The sequence below is a fragment of the Lolium rigidum genome, chromosome 3 (genome assembly GCF_022539505.1).
Source record: "Lolium rigidum isolate FL_2022 chromosome 3, APGP_CSIRO_Lrig_0.1, whole genome shotgun sequence".
Classification (NCBI taxonomy): domain Eukaryota; kingdom Viridiplantae; phylum Streptophyta; class Magnoliopsida; order Poales; family Poaceae; genus Lolium; species Lolium rigidum.
Genome location: NC_061510.1, coordinates 33,260,836 through 33,280,064, shown reverse-complemented (window position 1 = coordinate 33,280,064; position 19,229 = coordinate 33,260,836). Strand labels below are relative to the sequence as shown.

Here is a 19,229-nt window from a genome sequence, read left to right as displayed (position 1 = left end):
TGACCGAATTGCAACCTTTGTTTTCTGATCGAGGATCCTGTATGTAAGATGCAAGGACTCTTTAAGAATCCTGGACTGGGAGTATCCCAACAATTGCAACCTTTGTTTTCTGATCTGGGGTCCTCTATGTAACATCGAAGGACTAGTCTACAATTTCGCTTTCTTTGAAGAATTCTGGACTAGGACCCTTCGTCTCATCCTCCTCGACGGCACCCCACTCCGCCCCTCTGCCAGTAACCCGCCCTCTGCACGCCGCCACAGCTATCACCCGACGGAGTAAGGTAATCCCTACCGGAAACTCTAAATATCCCAACCCTAAAAATCTACTCCCACCGTCCCACGTCCCATAAAGGATGCCTTAGATTTGTCTAAATTTGGATGCATCTAGACAAATCTAAGACATCAAGGCTTGTTGTTTTGTTCCCTTGCTCCCGATAGCAATGATTTCATGGTTGTTCGTTTGGATCTCTTAACTCGACGAGATACATTCATCACTGCCATTAGGGTGAGGTGACCTAGTTGCCTCCACTTTCCTCTGCTTGTTTTTGTTTTGCAAAATCGCAGCCAATTTAGCTGATCTTGTAGTGTAGAAGTATCTCTCTCTCACACACGCACATACACACATCCGCAGCTCCTTTTGGGAGCATATGCTAGCCTAGCAAGGCTAGATTGGCAATTTCTGTTTGGGCAGAGGATCCAAACAGCCCCTAAGATGTTTGTAATCACTAAATAACCCCCTTTTTTTGTCCGTCATCTTATCTTGTTTGCACTTTCTGTTCAGGTTAGTTGAGGCGTTTGATGTCACTAAGTTCTTCTCATTGTTGGTTCATCACTTTTGCTCTTCTTCGTGAAATTATTTGTAATTTGCCTGGCTTATGTATAGACATGCTATTCAGCACTCAGGGTGCAGAAAAAGTTATTCTACACCCATGATATATAAGTTGTTACATTCACAATTTATGTTTGGTATACAAACAATTATGTTCATATTGACAATGAGAAATGATGTACAGTATAATGGATTTTACAGTCATACTCTACTTGTTCTTATAAATGACATTTGGATTGTTTCATTGCCTCCAGGGTTGGGAAGATGCAGAAAACCAAGCGCAAGGGAAGAGGCAAGAGCATAACACGCGTGAATAAAAAGCAAAATGCTAGCAAATCAGTACATAAGCAATGTGAGCCACTGATTTTTCGTCATTTCATTCCCCTGCAAGAATTTGTGCGGCCAAACTGTTGTAGCACTTACAACTGTTTACCAGTACGGCAGTACCATGTTTCTTTAACTAACTGGGACCCATCCACCCATCCTTCCAGGTATTGCCTTGGAAGATGGATCTAGAAACTTGGTTGAATCCTTTGGAAATTCCTCGAGTGAACTCACCAAACAGATTGAGTCAAAACTATCAGAAAGTGTTGTTTCTCTTGCTTCATTTGATGGTAATTATATTGTCATATCCCCATTATTTTCCATGCCTGTATTGCAGCCATTAATGATCGATACTATTATCATCTTTAGGAGATATGGTTGTATCTGAATGCACGGGAATATTTATTGAAAACTTATGTGCTGATGCCACAACTATTCTAACTTCAGCTAGTCTGGATGGATCTTTACATGATGGGTTCGCTAAAAAATTGACGGTTGGTGCCTCCAACATCCCTGTATTCCTTGCTTATCAATGTACTATCATCATGTTCACCTATTCTTGCTTTATCGGTGCAGATTAAAGTGCGTCTTCCCAATGATCGAGTTGTCATTGGCTCGTTAGGCCAAATTGATCTCAAGTATGATCTTGCTGTTGTGAAGATTAGGCGTGCACGTGGTTTCCAGGAAGCACATCTCAGTTCTAGCCATCCCGTGCAATTTGAGTTCGATAGTAAGGTAGTAGCTGTGGGGCGTTCTTTCAACTCAGGCATGTTAAGGTTCACAAAGGGGACAGTGTTTGGCCCTGCAAGTTATGAAATCCGTGAGCTTATACTCCCCACATGTGAAATGAACACGGTGAGTCGTTGTTTTCTTTCCTTTAGTTCTCTGCATGGTGGAAATAATTAGCTGTATCATAGCTTAACCTATCGGATACACACTGAACTATCACTTTGAGACATTATCAATCCCATTTTTCTATGCAACTTCCTTCACTGGCACTTCTATTTTATGTTAGGCTCTGAATGGATGCCCCCTTGTTGATTTTGATGGGAACTTTGTTGGAGTGAACTTCCGACGTGGCAAACGTACTGTATTTGTACCAATGAACAAAGTTCTTGAATTCCTTGGATACTCTGGGACAACTAGGTTGGTATTTCTATTGCAGTTTTTACAAGCAGTGGCTTCTTTGGTTGGATTTATCACGCTTGTCCTCTCACTGTCCTATCCCCTACATTCCTGTCTGATTTGATTGTATTGTTTTGGATGTCAAACAGTATTTGAGGTATGCCCATTAGGTTTTCTTTGGTATGTTTCCATCTTTCCGCTGCTCTAGGTTCTTTGTTTTTGCGAATGATTCTGCCTGTGGCATGTTTACGATTTTCCACATTCTTGCAATTTCAACATTGCATGCGCATATGTTGTTTGGACCTATGAAATAGGCATACTGTTATCGAATATATGTTTTTTTTTCACATGTATCCACTTCTCTGTATGAATAATGGCCCACACAGTTTGCATGGTTTTTATCATGGGATGGTTGTCATTGCTTTAATCTTACTTTGTTTGCTAGAGGGCCAACAATAGAGCCCATATAGTGATCCCAAGCCTAAAATTCCGATATGCAGCTTACTGAGGTTGTGATCCCATTTTCTTATCTATGGTTCTACTCTCCTATTGACCTCCTACATAGGCATAAGTAAGAAAATGGAAATGGATGCCATGGTTACTGAAATCCTAGAGGATTTAAAGAGTCTAGAGTTTGATTAACTGAGATGCTTGGGTGATTTTCAGAAAAGCATATGAAATTCACAGGAAGATGCATTTGTAGTATAGAGGAGGGAGAGTGATGTTGCTTTGTTGTTTTGGATGCTCGAAAAGGAAATGATGGAACAGTGTCTGAAGCTTCAGAGCTCGTTCCAAATTTGAGAATTTGCTCTCAAGATTCCAGCCCTATGATATTCTTTTTATCAATGTTATATGTTCCCAAACAAGGCCTGCAGCTGAAAGCTTGAGCCTTTTTGTGTTGCTGAGGCAGAGACCTCATGGGCCGACCTCTCTCATTGACTAATCCAGTTCAGTGATATGATGTTAAAACTTCCGTTTGTTGATTTTGTAGGCATAGTACTGCTGATACTGAAGATGAACCTGATTCAAACAGGTTTGAACACATTTAAATGCTACCATCTGTTTTTACTTGTTTCAAATCCAATTCTGCTGTATGATATCAAAACTTTTGTCTGTTGGTTTTGTAGGCATAGTGCTGCTGATACTAATGATAAACATGGTTTAAACAGGTTTGAACGCAATTAAATGCTACTTTTTTTTTGCACATTTGTGAAAGTTCAATTAACTGACCCACCTTTTTTTTTTGGAAGTGTGCTGGATGACAGTTGGTCAATGCTATATGGGGATGTCGAACCGGACCGAGATTTGGATTTGTTCCCGCTGGGGGAATGTGCGTTCGTATATAAGAAAGAGGATTTATCTGCCTCAATCTACTGCTAGATATCACTGAACCTGTTTGTGCTTGTGTCGCTCCACTGTAGGAATTATCAAACCGTTGTTGCTAATGCATCTTTGCGATTCTGTACTGCTTATCAATGTTCAGAAAATTGCTAATCGGTTGGCTTGAGTTTAGAGATTAATAAAAAATTAGCCTATTAACTGATTTGATTGGTTGATGATTAATGGTAGGGTTTTTTTATAATGTCATATTCCGAGTACTAATATATGATATTTTGAACATGCCAAACTTAAAAAAGAGCACAAAAACAATATTTGACAGAAATATTACGTTTAATGCTTGAAGCGAGCGTGGTAAAACTAGAAAATAGAAACAATTGGTATGCGTTTTAACTTGTACTAAGCCTTAAGGTTGCAAATCATTGGCCAAACTTAGTCAGCCAGACATAGCGTTCTAATTTCTAAGCTCAAAGATAGCAAATCATTGTCCAACCTACGATAGCAAATCGTTGTCCAACCTACGATTGTGTGTAGTAAATTACAAAATAAAACTACCACATTTCATGATAGGATAACGAGTTAGTACCTGGTTTGGTATTTTTCTCAAAAATATCATTGATACTCGCCTAATAGCATTTTAATAGCAATCTTGATTGGTGGGACCATTTGTTAGTGCTGACATGGTTGCACATGTGGATGTTCAGCTGAGGTGGATATGGTCCCACCTGTCATTGTGTTTTTTTGGAGCAACCGGCAGGAGCTCTGCCTATTCATTAAGAAGAGGGAAATTTGACCAGTTTATAAGGGAAACTGGTCGAAAACCGATACAAACGCAACACCCGTGTCCAGTTTATAAGGAAAACCAGACAAGAAAAACCATACGGCACAGTTTTCAGGGAGAAACCGGCGAAAACCACACACCTGGCCACACGACCTATAGCAACTAGGTCTGGAGCGCCGCCGAATGACACCAGCACGACGGCAACGGCGAGCGCCGCGACTGCCCGGTCCACGTCCCTGAAAAGGAAGTCAGAGCCGAAAGAGACGGCTAGGCCTTTCAAGCTTCGAGAGGTGAGGCAGGCCGCAAAAGCAAGCCAGCGGCACTCGCGCACCGACGGATACCCGAAAACGTCGACCCAAGAAGCAGTCAAGGCATTGCCGTGATGGCTTCCAAACATTTTCCACTATTTTCATTTTTTCTCCTGTCATTGTGTTAGCCCCACATCTTTTTTCCACTATTTTCATTTTTTCTCCTCTCATTATCTCTCTCTACTCCCCATCCTCAGAAGACCGCTTGAACCGGGTGGTGCTGTTGTCTGCCCTGTAGTCTCCCCTCCGTAAGTCTGGAACTGTGGAGGTAGTAGAGTTCGTGGATCAGCCAAGCGGGTAGAGAAGGTCCTGTAGTCTCCAGCGGTCTGATGCATTTTAGGCACAAATTAGGTTTGTTTGCGTCGGACTTGCACACGTAAATAACGCATTTTCTCCAACTTTTTCGTATGCGTCCGCACTTTTCTAGCGGCAGTGTCCATTTTCTGACTGCAAAGGGTATGTTATGTACTCCCTCCGTTCCATTCTATAATGCCTATAGTTTTTTGGCACGGAAATTAGCGCAAGAGTATTCTTTATATAAGACCCCCTGGCTTAACGATTTAAGATCAGAGTAAGATGAGGAAAATCGATAACTTCCGAAATTAACATAACAAATCCCACAAATCTCTCTGGTTGACTCTCCATATATGTGCAGCCAGGTTCTACTAAGGAAAGAAAAACAATGCTTCCTAAATCTAAGGAATCGTTGGGGTCATGCATTAGGAATCTCAATTAATTGTTTCCCTTTTGTATGAATTTTTTTCATGCATGTCGTGTGGGAGCTGACCGGTAGAGGGGGTAATTTAAAAAAAAGCCAAGCTACAACCTTATATTCTGAAACAAATGCTAAAAATCTATAGGCATTATAAAAAGGAACGGAGGGAGTATTAATTAGGGAGAAGAGAGAAATATAACTTTAATTAGTATTAGTACATGCGAACTGCATTAAAGGGGGGCTAAGCAGGCCATGAGGATGTGTGGGTTGACGATGCAAATTTGCAGGCGAAATACGAGGCCCTGTTCAACATTTTAAAATAGGCCCTCCCTTACTAGAAAAGTACTACTAATACTGTCTCCATTCCAAAGTTTAAGGTCCATTTTATTTTTAGAAAATCAAATTTAGTTTGAATTTTCAAAAGAAAGCCTTAAACTTTACTTGGTTTGACTATTATTTATATATGTCTTAGATTGACGTTATAATCTAAAATTCTCCCTGCGTCTCTAGATTTTAAACCAGGGGTAGAATCATATTAACAAGGATTTAAAGAGAACATATTAAGTACGTGTAATAGATAAACGCACTATAAGAACTATAACTATCCCATGAAAGGAATACAATAACACTATACTCGCAATTGTGATAATTACCTTGCAATTTATAAATTAAAACCGTAGTGATTAATTAAAATGTGAGAAGTTATCATATCTCACTGTAGTCTTCTTCCAACATGTTTAAGAATTGAAACTATAATTTTGTTTCAAGAGTAGGTATGCTGTGTTTTGTATGCAGAACTATTTTTACATAATTGGAGTAGATAAATATGGGGAAAATTATGCAGAACTATTTTTCAATAGTAGCCATCAATCGGAGTAGTTAAATTTGGAGAAAATGAAGTAAACAGTGTAGTTTTCTTCCTACATGTTTAAGAATTGAAACTAAAATTTTGTTTCAAGATTAGGTATACTGTATTTTGAAAATATAGTCAGACCTATTTTCACATACCATCCATCAATCTGAGTAGCTAAAAATTTGAGAAAATATAGTCAGAACTATTTTTACTTAGAAGCCATCAATCTAATCGAAGCAGTTAAAATTTGGAGAAAATGTGCCCGGCAGGAATCGATATTCCTATCCTCCAGCTTATACCTAGGTCAAGGCCTGCAAACTAGTACCACCAGAGCTAAATTGGTTTTGTGAATACAATCTGAAGTATACTCCATATAATGCAGGAAACAAAATTTGGCTCATGTTGGCCTGGGCCTGCAAATTTAGTCCCGTCCCACGGACAGCATAGCCAGTTTACGTTGGATTGCAGAGCTGGGGTGCAAACGTACTTTTCGATCGTGCGGAGACAAACGATCGTTTTGTGTCCGTTTGTGTTGGACGGTTGGAAATGTCGTAAGCATGGAAGGGCGACGGAAAGCAGCTCCTCGACGAGGTGATATTGGCGCGACAGTCTGCTAGACCCAGGGGATGGAGGCGAGGACATGCCGGTGGGCGAGTTCGGGATAGTTCCGATCGCCCGAGAGGACCATCGAGGCGGCAGTGAGCTGAATCGATAGCACTGGTGGCGGTAATACACGTGGGGCAGCGCCCCACCCCAATATAGGTGGGAAATGAGTTCAGTAGGCCGCAGGGGACGGGCAGGGCAAAATTTTGTGTCTTGGGCAGTTGGGCTGAACGAGTTAACCGGCAAACTCCCTTGGTCGATCTTTTGTCCCGGGTGCCTCACTCACGGTATAGGGGTCCTGGAACTTTTTCAGCATGTCCGGGGAATCCTCCGGAGACTCCGGTGTTGGGGTGTGCTGCCCGCCAAGGTCCGGAAACTCTGGTGTATGTACACCGGAGACGCTGGTATAAGTGGTGTAGCACACGAGAGACTCCGGTGTCAGCACACCGAAGACTCTGGCCCCAACTTTCCTGCAACGGCTACATTTATTGTGGGGGTATAAATAGCACCCTTCTTATTCATTGAGAGGTTGGGGCTTCAACTCTCTCTCCTCCATTGTTCCAAAGCTCAAAGATCTCCCTCCCTATCCACTCAATCTTGTTCCCCTCTTGGGAATCAAAGGAGGAACCCTAGATCTACACTTCTGATGACCCACAAGTATAGGGAGTGTATCGTAGTACTTTTGATAAATAAGAGTGTCGAACCCAACAAGGAGCGGAAGGTGTTGACAAGCAGTTTTGATCAAGGATTCATTGTAAATACTAGCAAACAGGTTTTCAGGGGTTTTTGATATTGCAAACAAATAAAGTATGAGTAAATAAAAGATAGTAATAATAATTGCAGCGAGTGGCCCAATCCTTTTCAGAGCAAAGGACAAGCCGGTTGTGTTACTTATGATTACGAGGACACACGGGAACTTCGTCAAGTGCTTTCGCTTCATGGCAGCTAAATAATCTTTATTGGTTTGATAGATGTTGTGTGGGTGAAGCTATGCTAATGCACTACCCCAACTTGGACTAATGCATACTTGTGATTATACCCCTTGCAAGCATCCGCAACTACAAGAAAGTAATTAAGATAAATCTAACCACAACCTTAAACTTTGAGATCCTACACCCCCTCGTGCGCTGGTTTCCAACGCGGGTTTAGCTTTCTGTCACTCCCGCAACCCCACAATTAGTAGCCAAATACACGATGCATTCCACTGGGCCCATAAAGGTGAAGTATCATGTAGTCGATGATGGTGCTCCAGGTACGCGCCAGACAATATTGCTTGCAGTTGTGGAAGCGGTTGGGAAACCCCAAGAGGAAGGTGTGATGAGCACATGAGCAAGTTTTCCCTCATTAAGAAACCAAGGTTTAATCAACCAGTAGGAGAAATGAGTGACTTCTGAAGGTGTTGCTGGCTGACTAGCTATTGGCAGGGCGCACTACCGGCGTCAGCAACAATGTGGAACATGCACACAACACAATCGCAATACTTTGCTCTAACTCACATTGAGGTTCTCAATCTCACTGGTTTTGCTGATAACAAAGAGTTAACCGTATGGTATGGAAGGAGATGTTTGCAGTAAATGAAAAGAAACAATGCTTGCAGAAAGTAAACAGAACAGGATGATTGTATCAGTATAAAGGAAAAAAGGACTGGGGTCCACAGTTCACTAGTGGTGTCTCTCCATAAAGATAAATAGCATGTTGGGTGAACAAATTGGCAATCGACAGAATAAAGATCATACATAACAATACGACTTCTATGAGATTCGTTTGGGCATTACAACATAATACATAGGCTGTAATCCAACTGCGTCTATGACTAATAATCCACCTTCCGATTAGCATCTGCACCTCTTCCGGTATTAAGTTGCAAGCAACACGTAATCGCATTAAGCAATGTGTGTAAAGTAAACAATAGAATTACCCTTGGATAAAACATTGTTGTTTTCTCCCTAGTAGCAACAGCACATCTATAATCTTAGAAGTTATTGTCACTCTTCCAGAAAACTAGAGGCATGAACCCACTATCGAGCATAAATACTCCCTCTTGGAGTCACAAGCATCTACTTGGCCAAAGCATCTACTAGCAACGGAGAGCATGCAAGATCACAAATAGCATATGACATCAATCTCAACCATAGTATTCAATATTCACCGGATCCCAGCAAACACAACATGTATCATTACATAAAGATGATCTTGATCATGATAGGCATCTCACAAGATCTAAACATGAGGCACAAATTGGAGAAGAAAACCATCTAGCTACTGCTATGGACCCATAGTCTAGGGATGAACTACTGACGCATCACTTCGGAGGCGGGCATGGCGATGTAGAAGCCTCCGGTGATGATCTCCCCCTCTGGCAGGGTGCCGGGAAGAGCTTCATAGTCCTCCCGAGATGGATTCTGCGATGGCGGCCGCGACGGAACTTTTCGTGGATGGAGTCTCGGGTATCTAGGGTTTTCCCGTGAAGATGTATAAATAGGCGGAGGATTTAGGTCGGTGGGGTGTCGTGATGGCCCACACCACCCCTAGGCGCGGGCCAGGCTAGGCCACGCATAGGTGTGGTCTAGCCACCATGTTGCACCTCTTCGGCGCCCTTTGGACTTCGTCTTCGTTATGGTAAAATAGGCACTTTGGCTTTTGTTTCGTCCAATTTCGAGAATATGTCATGTACAGCTTTTCTGAGACCAAAACCAGCAGAAAACAGGGAACTGGCACTGTGGCATCTTGTCAATAGGTTAGTGCCGAAAAATGTATACAAGTGTAACGAAGTGTAACGAAGTGTAACGAAGTGTAAGTAAATCATAGTAGAATTGGTGTAAAATAAGCATGGAGCATCAAAAATTATAGATACGTTTGCGACGTATCAAGCATCCCCAAGCTTAACTCCTACTCATCCTCGAGTAGGTAAGTAATAACAAAAATAATTTTTGAGGTGACATGCAACTATCACAATCTTGATCAAGCTTTTGTAAAGCATTGTAAGCTGGAATCAAAGTACTCTAAACATAGGTCCTAGCAACTATGTTATAACATGAGAAGTAACTCAAACAAAGATCATGAATAATTATGCAATGAAAGCAACTGTTTGTTTATGAGCATAGAGAAAACATAGCAAAGTGGTATTCAGCTTGTCCTTTATGGAATAGCAAAACATAAATGCTATGACACCTTTAAAGTTTAGAGGGTGACTAGATAAAAGTAATTTAAGAACAACCAATAGCATAATCATGAATCAATCAATAATTCTTGGGACTATGCACATTATACTCAAAATGACAATTGTGCTCTCTTAATTGGTGCATAAAGCAAGAAGATGAAGACTCACCATAAAAGTAAAAGAAAGGTCATTCAAGGAAGGAAGTAAGGATCAACATTTTTATAAAGATTTCAAAAAGGTATGGTACTTATAAGCTCTGAGCTCTCATTGCCCCTATCATAGGCATCTTGAATGGTTAAAGTTAATGTGAGTGCAAAAAATGAGTCATATGCTTGACAAATCATAAGTTGAAAATCTCATGCCCCTTGAATATGAGTACCTACACCTCATGCTACTCAACTTAGGTCCCAAATAAGTTCTTGTCATTGTAAGTATACATGTATTATAAAGAACGCATCAGCAGGGGTACCTCTTTCCCCATGATATGGAAGTACTCTTTCAAATAAGTGCAATCACACACCAAAATGACAAGACAAACAGACAATGAGCATCTCAGCAATCCTTTTATTTACTATGGGTATAGCTTTTTATTGAAGATGCTTCACGAAATGCTCACTATGGAATATTGTAAACTTCCACCATGAATAATTCATGGCTTAGGTTAGCGGCCCAGCGTTTCTCTAACACATATACAAACTCCATGGACTTACAAGTTTCCATTCTATTTCGCATCGATAGGCATCCATAAGCAAAAGATCATGACATCAACTAAATAATAAGTGCAATGTTGAAAGCGTGCCCCATGAAAGCATGGTTGTGGTAACTCCCAACTTATAATTTGTAAGCATATAATCAACATAAGAGAGCCACAATGGTTCAAGTTTATTAAGTGCAAGAAAGTAAATGTGCCATCAAATTTGTGAGAGCTTTACTCACTATTTTTCTCATAATCAATTCGAAAGATAGATAAAAACATGATGAAAATACTTGGCATAGAAAATACTAATAGGTAGATATGGTGGACACAATTGGCAAACTTTGGTTTTTAGTGGTTGGATGCACGATTAGAGCTTCATACTCAGTACAGGCAAAGGCTAGCAAAAAACTGTGAGCGACCAATTAAGAGAGCAATAATGGCCATAATCATGCATAGCGACAAAACAATATTAATCAAAGCATAAAGTGATATCACAAGTCAAAAACTAAATGATCATGGAGGCTTTAGCTGACTGGTTGGTAGTTATAACATGGTATAAGCATGTGCCAAGTCAACCCAATAAAGCATCTAAGGAGAATATCACAATATTATGCTTCTATGATCAAAACAACACATGATTCCTTCAATGGCACATTAAGTACTCTCAGATATTTGAGACAAATAATGATGCAACAATAAATACTAAGCATACCATAAAAATAGCATCCAACATGACATGCCAAAGTCTATGCCACAGTCTAGACAAGCTTCCTTTTGCATCACTATTAGCACGAAACTTTTTACTCGTCTCCAACACCAGTTAATTTATTTGAAACAACTCTCATAGATAAATAACAATATGGACCATAGAGATAATCATACATGAATAAAGAAAACTAACAAGCTCTGGACAAAGAATAAAAGTAGAAAACGAAAGCTAAACAAAGTACTAGAAAACTAAACACTCGCAGAACAATAAAAGTGGAAACTGGAGTGTTCTATGAAATTTAAACGGAGTGTGTCATTCTCCAAAACAAATATGCTGGTATCCAACCTTATTGTACAGAAAAAAAGAAAAGGAAAACCAAATACAAAATAAAGACGCTCCAAGAACAACACATATCATATGAAGCAATAAAAATATGGCGCACAGAAAGATGACATGTTGCTTTGTTGATGAAGAAGGGGATGTCTTGAGCATCCTCAAGCATTGACACTTGTACCTCTTGGATATTTCTTGGGGGTGGCAGGAGGCATCCCCAAGCTTGACCTTTTGTACATTCTTCATTTCGTCACATCAATCTTATTTCCCTACACTTGAAAACTTCTTACATACAGAACTTCACACAATTTTTTATTAGCAACATTAGCGCAATCAAAATAATACATCCACTTGGGTCCAGTTCTAACATATATCAAACATCCATCAAAACATTAGCTACTGTAGAAACTCTTTCAAAAATCTCTTCCTCTCAAAAGAACCCAAAAAGAAAGAGAATAAGAGGCAAATGCAAATAGTGGCAGAAATCTGTCAAAACAGAACAACATGTAAAGATCGATTTTTTCGAAAATCCTCTGTTGCTCAGATCGAAAAGTGAAAAACTATGAAAGTTAGATAATAACCCGGGGCATATGATCAAAAATTGGCAGCTCAAAATTACGTACTGGCTGGGTGTACGAATTTTTACGGTAACAACACAGAATCTGTTTCTGGACAGCAACTTCCCCAAAACTTACTTTTTTTTTCCTATTAGAGGCTACCCTTGGCACAAAAACGAAATAAAAATGATAAGGAGAGGTTGTTACAGAGGCAACAACTTCCAAGGCTCGACAAATGAAAAATTACAGAAAATAAACGTGGGTTGTCTCCCATAAGCGCTTTTCTTTAACGCCTTTCAGCTAGGCGCAGAAAGTATTTGTATCAAGTATTATCAATAGAAGAAGCATCAAGATCAATAACTTCCTCTAAAACACAACTTTTCAAAATAGGCACTTTAGATACCCCTGGAGATTATTCAACATGTAAATTACTCTTAGATGTACTAAAAGTTGTATCGATTTTAAACATATTATGGGGCTTTGGCTTGGGTACTTTGGGAACATACATGATTTTTTGCTCTTTTTCCACAAAAGCTTTCTCCTTTTTAAACCCGAGAGAAGAAAAAATTTGAACTTAAAGTTTCCATAGCTTCATCTAGTTTACCAATTCTATGGTTTCTATTATCATGAGTATTGCTAGCCTCTAAAATAGTGATTCTTTTATTGATACTTTCTATTGACTCATTAATTTGGCTAGCATTATTAAGGAAATTTGGAAAAAAAATTCTCTAAAGAGCTCGGACTTTTTACCACATCTTCCAAAGTGATCTCAGTTTTAACAACATTAGTAGGTGGTATTCCTACCAAGCTTTCAATTAAATTGCTTGCTTCTAAAGCAGGAGTGCCCAGAAAATTACCACATGTGAGAGTATCGAAAACATACCTATTCCAGCTAGACATGGCAACATAAAAATTTCTAAGAAGGATCAAGGTACAATATTTTTTTAGTACATCTATGATGAGCATAACTTATTCTATACCAAGCATCTTTCAAACTTTCTCCCCCTTGTTGTTTAAAAGAACGAACCTCAACTTCAGGAATACTCATTCTAACAAGATAAAAATATAACAACAGAAATAAGAACTTTAATAGCAACTATTTTTTTGTGTTTTTTATATAAAGAAGCAAACAAGATAAACTAAAGTAAACTAAGAAAAAAATAACAAAGTAAAGAGATTGGAGATGAGAGACTCCCCTTGCAGAAATCCTCTTTCTCCCCGGCAACGGCGCCAGAAAATCTTGATGGTGCTCTAGGTACGGCGCTAGACAATCTTGCTGGCAGTTGTGGAAGCGGTTGGGAAAACCCAAGAGGAAGGTGTGATGAGCACATCACCAAGTTTTCCCTTAGTATGAAACCAAGGTTTAATCGACCAGCAGGAGAAATGAGTGACTTCTGAAGGTGTTGTTGGCTGACTATTGGCAGGGCGCACTACCGGTGTCAGCAACAACGTGGAACCTGCACACACCACAATCGCAATACCTTGCCCCAAATCACAGTGAGGTTGTCAATCTCACTGGCTTTTCTGATAACAAAGAGTTAACCGTATGGTGTGGAAGGAGATGTTTGTAGTAAATGAAAAGAAAAAATGCTTGCAGAAAATAAACAGAACATGATGATTGTATCAGTATAAAGGAAAACAGACCGGGGTCTACAGTTCACTAGTGGTGTCTCTCCATAAAGATAAATAGCATGTTGGGTGAACAAATTACAGCTGGGCAATTCACAGAATAAAGATCATACATAACAAGATGACTTCTATGAGATTCTTTTGGGCATTACAACATAACGCATAGACCGTAATCCAACTGCGTCTATGACTAATAATCCACCTTCTGATTAGCATCCGCACCTCTTCCGGCATTAAGTTGCAAGCAACAGATAATCGCATTAAGCAATGTGTGTAAAGTAAACAATAGAATTACCCTTGGATAAAACATTGTTTTTCTCCCTAGTAGCAACAGCACATCTATAATCTTAGAAGTTATTGTCACTCTTCTAGAAAACTAGAGGCATGAACCCACTATCGAGCATAAATACTCCCTCTTGGAGTCACAAGCATCTGCTTGGCCAAAGAATCTACTAGCAATGGAGAGCATGCAAGATCAGAAATAACATATGACATCAATCTCAACCATAGTATTCAAAATTCATCGGATCCCAGCAAACACAACATGTAGCATTACATAAAGATGATCTTGATCATGATAGGCAGCTCACAAGATCTAAACATGAGGCACAAATTGGAGAAGACAACCATCTAGCTACTGCTATGGACCCATAGTCCAGGGATGAACTACTCACGAATCACTTCGGAGATGGGCATGGCGATGTAGAAGCATCCGGTGATGATCCCCCCCCGGCAGGGTGCCGGGAAGAGCTTTAGAATCCACCCGGGATGGATTCTGCGATGGCGGTCGCAACGGAACTTTTCGTGGATGGAGTCTTGGGTATCCAGGGTTTTCCCGAGAAGATGTATAAATACGCGGAGGATTTAGGTCGGTGGGGTGCCGGGGAGGCCCACACCACCCCTAGGCGCGGGCAAGGCCAGGCCGCGCCTAGGTGTGGTCTGGCCACCCTACTGCACCTCTTCGACCCCCCCTTCGGACTTCATCTTCATTACGGTAAAATAGACTTCGGCTTTTGGTTCGTCCAATTGCGAGAATATTTCCTGTAAAAAATTTCTGAAACCAAAAACAGCAGAAAATCGGGAACTGGCATATGTAATCTTGTCAATAGGTTAGTGCCGAAAAATATATAAAAGTGTAACGAAGTGCAAGTAAAACATAGTGGAATTGGTGTAAAACAAGCATGGAGCATCAAAAATTATTGATACGTTTGATACGTATCACACTGTTATCACCAGAATTTGACCGGATCAGAGGTGGGCCGCGATTAAGATGGGCTTGAAGAATATACCTGGAAGGAATACATTGAATCGGCCTTGTATACAAAGTTTGGGCTAGTTTGCCCGTGTATCCAGTAAATATAGTAGGATACGTGGTCTGCTAGATAGAATTTGGCTCGTGCACGGTTGGGATTACTCCCACGTTAGAAAGTCTACTGACTATAAATATGTATCTAGGGTTTCTGAAATAAACAACAATCACGTTCACCACAAACCAATCTAGGCGCATCGCCAACTCCCTTGTTTCGAGGGTTTCTTCCGGTAAGATCATGCTGCCTAGATCGCATCTTGCGATCTAGGCAAGACACGTTTATTCGCTGTTCATGTGTTGCTCGTGGCCGAAGCCTTGTTGATGGCGAGCAACGTAGTTATCATAGATGTGTTAGGGTTAGCATTGTTTCATCGTATCATATGCTTTCGTCTCGTGCAACCCTTAGATGTTTAGCCGCCCTTACACCTATCTTAGGTGTAAGGGCGGCACCTCGCTTGATCGTTATTTAGTAGATCCGATCCGTTATGATTGCTCCTTGTTCTTCAAGGATTAGTTTAATATCTCGCATAGTTAGGCCTTACAAACGGGTTGAAGGATCCAAAGTGGCGCGTATGGTGTAGTTTGCTAGCCCTAGACAAGATGTTCCGGGATCAACTTCATGTTGGTTTTTAGGCCTTGTCTAGGGTCGGTTTATTATCACCGTGCGTGGCCGCCAGTGCTCAATCACGCGTAGGATGTTCCGATTATGTGGTGAAAACCCTAAATCGTCGTAGGTCGCTTTAACTCTATTTTGATCAAGCGGACCACCATGTGATCGTATACCTCATACGAATCATGGGCGGATCGGCTCCTTGAGCCGATTCACAGGACAACCTGAGAGCCGATCGAGGCTCGTATTTAATGTTTACGTGTATGCCATGCAGGAAACTAAGCGAAGCAAATCCATCACCTTCCTGATCAGGTATAGGTCGTGGCACGCCCTTGCACCAAAGATCGGACGTGCGTGCCGAGTCTTTGCGGGCCGTCGCTCGAGGGACCAGGGCCGCCCGCAGTCCCGGGAGCCTCCCGGCTCTACTGTGTTGCCCGTCGCTGCTCGCCGGTGGGTTTCTGACCGCAACACATTCTGGCACACCCGATGGGACCGTCTTCGACATCAACTGCATCGCCATCTACATCTGAGATGGCGGAAGGTACTCCAGTCACGTACGAAGATTTGACTGAGGAGCTCAAGAAGAAGTATGACGAGGTCAAAGCTATCCTCGAAGCCGACCTCATCGGCTCTTTCCGAGAACCCGCTCACACGGCATCGGTGGAAAGGGTTCTCACCCGAAGGCGCGCTCGATGGAGTGGACCCGTCCGCCCCGTCGAAGAACGCACCGTGTCTCGCGTCAGAGATTAATTTCATGGTGGCTCATTCGCCGCACCGCCATTCCGAGAGCCTCGGTGAACACTTTGAGCGTGTCGCCCTTCGGGTGATCCAGAAATCATGAGGCATCAGCATCTCCGTCAGGACCAGCTCTAGGGACTCACCAAGGAGAGATGCCACTCCAGGTCCCGACCACCGCTGCCATTCGCGTTGGCAGCACCGTAAGTGCCGAGTCCACCGGCATACGCCGTCTACAAGATCGGTGGTGACCCTAGTGATTACCGCTCTTGTATGAGGCGCCTAAGGAGATCCCTCACGGATACACGTGCACATACGTGCCGCGACCGCAAGAATCGGGCACTCACGAACCGTGATCGGCAACATAGCAGGACTTCTGGAACAGCAGGAGGAACTTCGGGGACAGATCTTGAGAAGCAGACGTGGCTAGCTAAGTATGCCACTCCGACGAATCTCCAGAGCTCAACTCCTGCAGTTGGCTCAGAGCTTGAGAAGCAAGCGTGGCTAGCTAAGTATGCCACTCCGACGAACCTCCAGAGCTCAACTCCTGCAGTTGGCTCAGAGCTTGAGAAGCAAGCATGGCTGGCTAAGTATGCCACTCCAGCGAATCTTCAGTAGTTCGACTCCGCAGCCCAGCACCGCGGATCAGATCAGCACAATCTTGAGAGACCAGCTCGGCATGGTGCCGAAAAGGAGGGCAATCGGCTATTCCAAGCCGTACCCCAACGAGTACGAGTTGATCCCACTACCACCCAAATATCGGCTCCCCGAATTCTCCAAGTTTAGTGGATCGTATGGCTCCAGCTCAATCGAGCATGTGAGCCGATATTTGGCACAGCTCGGGCACGATCTCAAGATCGATGAACTACGTGTGAGGTTCTTCGCACAGTCCTCACAGGATCGGCTTTCGGGTGGTACACATCGCTGCCACCAGCATTCAATCCGGACTTGGAAGCAGCTTGGAAGAGCACGCTTCCACATGCAGCATCACTCGAGGCTTCCGGGCTGGCATTGCCGATCTAGCACAAGTACGACTGAAGCGCGGAGAAACAAGCAGTCGAATACATCCAGCTTCAGACCGTTAGGAACCGATGCTATTCGGCTCGTGTGACCGAAAAAGAAGCAGCCGAGTTGGCGGTGGTGGGTCTCGCGTCACCAATCAAGGATGTGGCCTCCCAAGCGTATCTACCCTTCACCGGCGCATATGGTGCAGTAAGCTGTCATTATATGAACAAGCCGCCACCCGTGAGGTGTACCAGGATAAATTCAAGCGTGCGGTGGTCCCGGTTGAGGCAGATGAAGATGAAGGCTCCGCGGGAGATCAAGAGGTAGCAAGGCTGAATGGACTCCGGGGCAAGCCCCGTGTCCTGCAAGTGGGTTAAGCCACAAGGTCCTCCAAGAGGGTTTGACTTCGACGTGACCAAAGCTGAGCAGATTTTCGACCTCTTACTTAAGGAGAAGCAGCTAAAGGTACCCGAAGGCCACAAGATCCCCACGGCTCAGGAGCTGAACCGAAAGCCATACTGCAAGTGGCATAACACGTTCACCCATGCCACCAACGACCGGCAGGTGTGGCGTCGCAGATCCAAATGGCGATAGAACAAGGGCGTCTAATTTTCAGCCGCACGCCATGAAAGTCGACACACACCCCTTCCCCGCCGTTAACATGGTGGAGTGCACTTACCCTGGGAGGTGCCGGCCAGGTTTCTCGTTCAACATCAACATGGTAGGACCGGTGCACCACCCTGGCAAGGATAGAGATGAGGGTAGCTGCTCTCATGACAACGACAAAGAGGAAGCCGTTCCACGCGATCGGCTCCGGCACGATGGCAAGCGCTACATCACAGAGGGAGAAGTGAAGAATGTGAGATATCAGCGACCTCTCTCTGATCACCTCCTCAACAAATACGTGAGTCAATACGACCAACACCGACGATACGACAACGATGACGAAAGAGATCGTCTGGCTAGCAGGGACGCCAGGAGACATCGTCGGCATGATCGCGACGAGGAGAGATATGAGCGCCACGCCAAGGAAAAGTCAAGAGAGCAAGACGACGTGGATAGGCACTCGGACCGTCCCTTCTTCGGACACTCGCCGGGATTCGAGAATGAGCCGATTGCCTACAATCGGCAACTGCCGAATGTAGACAGAAGAAGAAGGGTGCAGGTGACGTGTCCGTGTTCAAATGTCTAGGGCCTCTCCCGCCTCGGAACAAGTACGCTGAGTCCTCTCGGGTGGAAGATCTCGAGGAATTAGAAGACGATGATGAAGAAGAAGAAGATAAGTACCACCGGCCAAGGTGGTGCCCTGATGGACTCAGCCTGTTCCCAAAGCGTAGGGTTCAGCGGCTACGTGGTTTGGAGGAAGCTCGAAAGGTTATACCGCACACGTTAGGAAGGCGCGGCCTGATCCGGCCGCGAAAATTCAGCGAACTCGGACGAAGAAGGTCGACCACAAAAGAAAGAGTGGCGTCCCCAAACAAAGGAAAGCCGATAATGAGACATCGGCCGGCACAAACATGGTGTTCATCCTTCCAGTGGAGTTTTGTGCTCCGTGATTGGACGAAGCACCCGTGGCACAACTTGACCGCGGCCCACGGCCAGTTATCTT

At 43.0% G+C, this 19,229-nt stretch overlaps 2 protein-coding genes across 2 annotated transcripts; both read left to right on the top strand.

Annotated features, from left to right (window-relative positions):
- The first annotated feature begins 1,059 nt into the window (after positions 1–1,059).
- LOC124694619 lies at positions 1,060–1,892 on the top strand. Its single transcript, XM_047227584.1, has 5 exons — positions 1,060–1,181; positions 1,321–1,443; positions 1,601–1,647; positions 1,730–1,791; positions 1,838–1,892. Exons 1-5 carry the CDS (start codon positions 1,094–1,096, stop codon positions 1,890–1,892), a joined length of 375 nt encoding a protein of 124 aa, XP_047083540.1. The 5' UTR covers positions 1,060–1,093.
- Positions 1,893–1,929: 37 nt separating this feature from the next.
- On the top strand, positions 1,930–3,772 carry LOC124695508. Its single transcript, XM_047228346.1, has 5 exons — positions 1,930–2,008; positions 2,169–2,299; positions 3,270–3,311; positions 3,406–3,447; positions 3,529–3,772. Exons 1-5 carry the CDS (start codon positions 2,000–2,002, stop codon positions 3,656–3,658), a joined length of 354 nt encoding a protein of 117 aa, XP_047084302.1. The 5' UTR covers positions 1,930–1,999; the 3' UTR covers positions 3,659–3,772.
- Positions 3,773–19,229: the final 15,457 nt, after the last annotated feature.

What these genes read in the sequence shown, in the direction of transcription:
- LOC124694619 (XM_047227584.1), top strand. Translation starts at nt 1,094, where the DNA reads ATGCAGAAAACCAAGCGCAAGGGAAGAGGCAAGAGCATAACACGCGTG. An exon ending in CAAATCAGTACATAAGCAAT is followed by an intron (nt 1,182 to 1,320) that starts GTGAGCCACTGA and finishes CCATCCTTCCAG; the next exon opens with GTATTGCCTTGGAAGATGGA. An exon ending in GGTTCGCTAAAAAATTGACG is followed by an intron (nt 1,648 to 1,729) that starts GTTGGTGCCTCC and finishes TTATCGGTGCAG; the next exon opens with ATTAAAGTGCGTCTTCCCAA.
- LOC124695508 (XM_047228346.1), top strand. An exon ending in GGATACTCTGGGACAACTAG is followed by an intron (nt 2,300 to 3,269) that starts GTTGGTATTTCT and finishes TTGATTTTGTAG; the next exon opens with GCATAGTACTGCTGATACTG. An exon ending in GATAAACATGGTTTAAACAG is followed by an intron (nt 3,448 to 3,528) that starts GTTTGAACGCAA and finishes TTTTTTTGGAAG; the next exon opens with TGTGCTGGATGACAGTTGGT.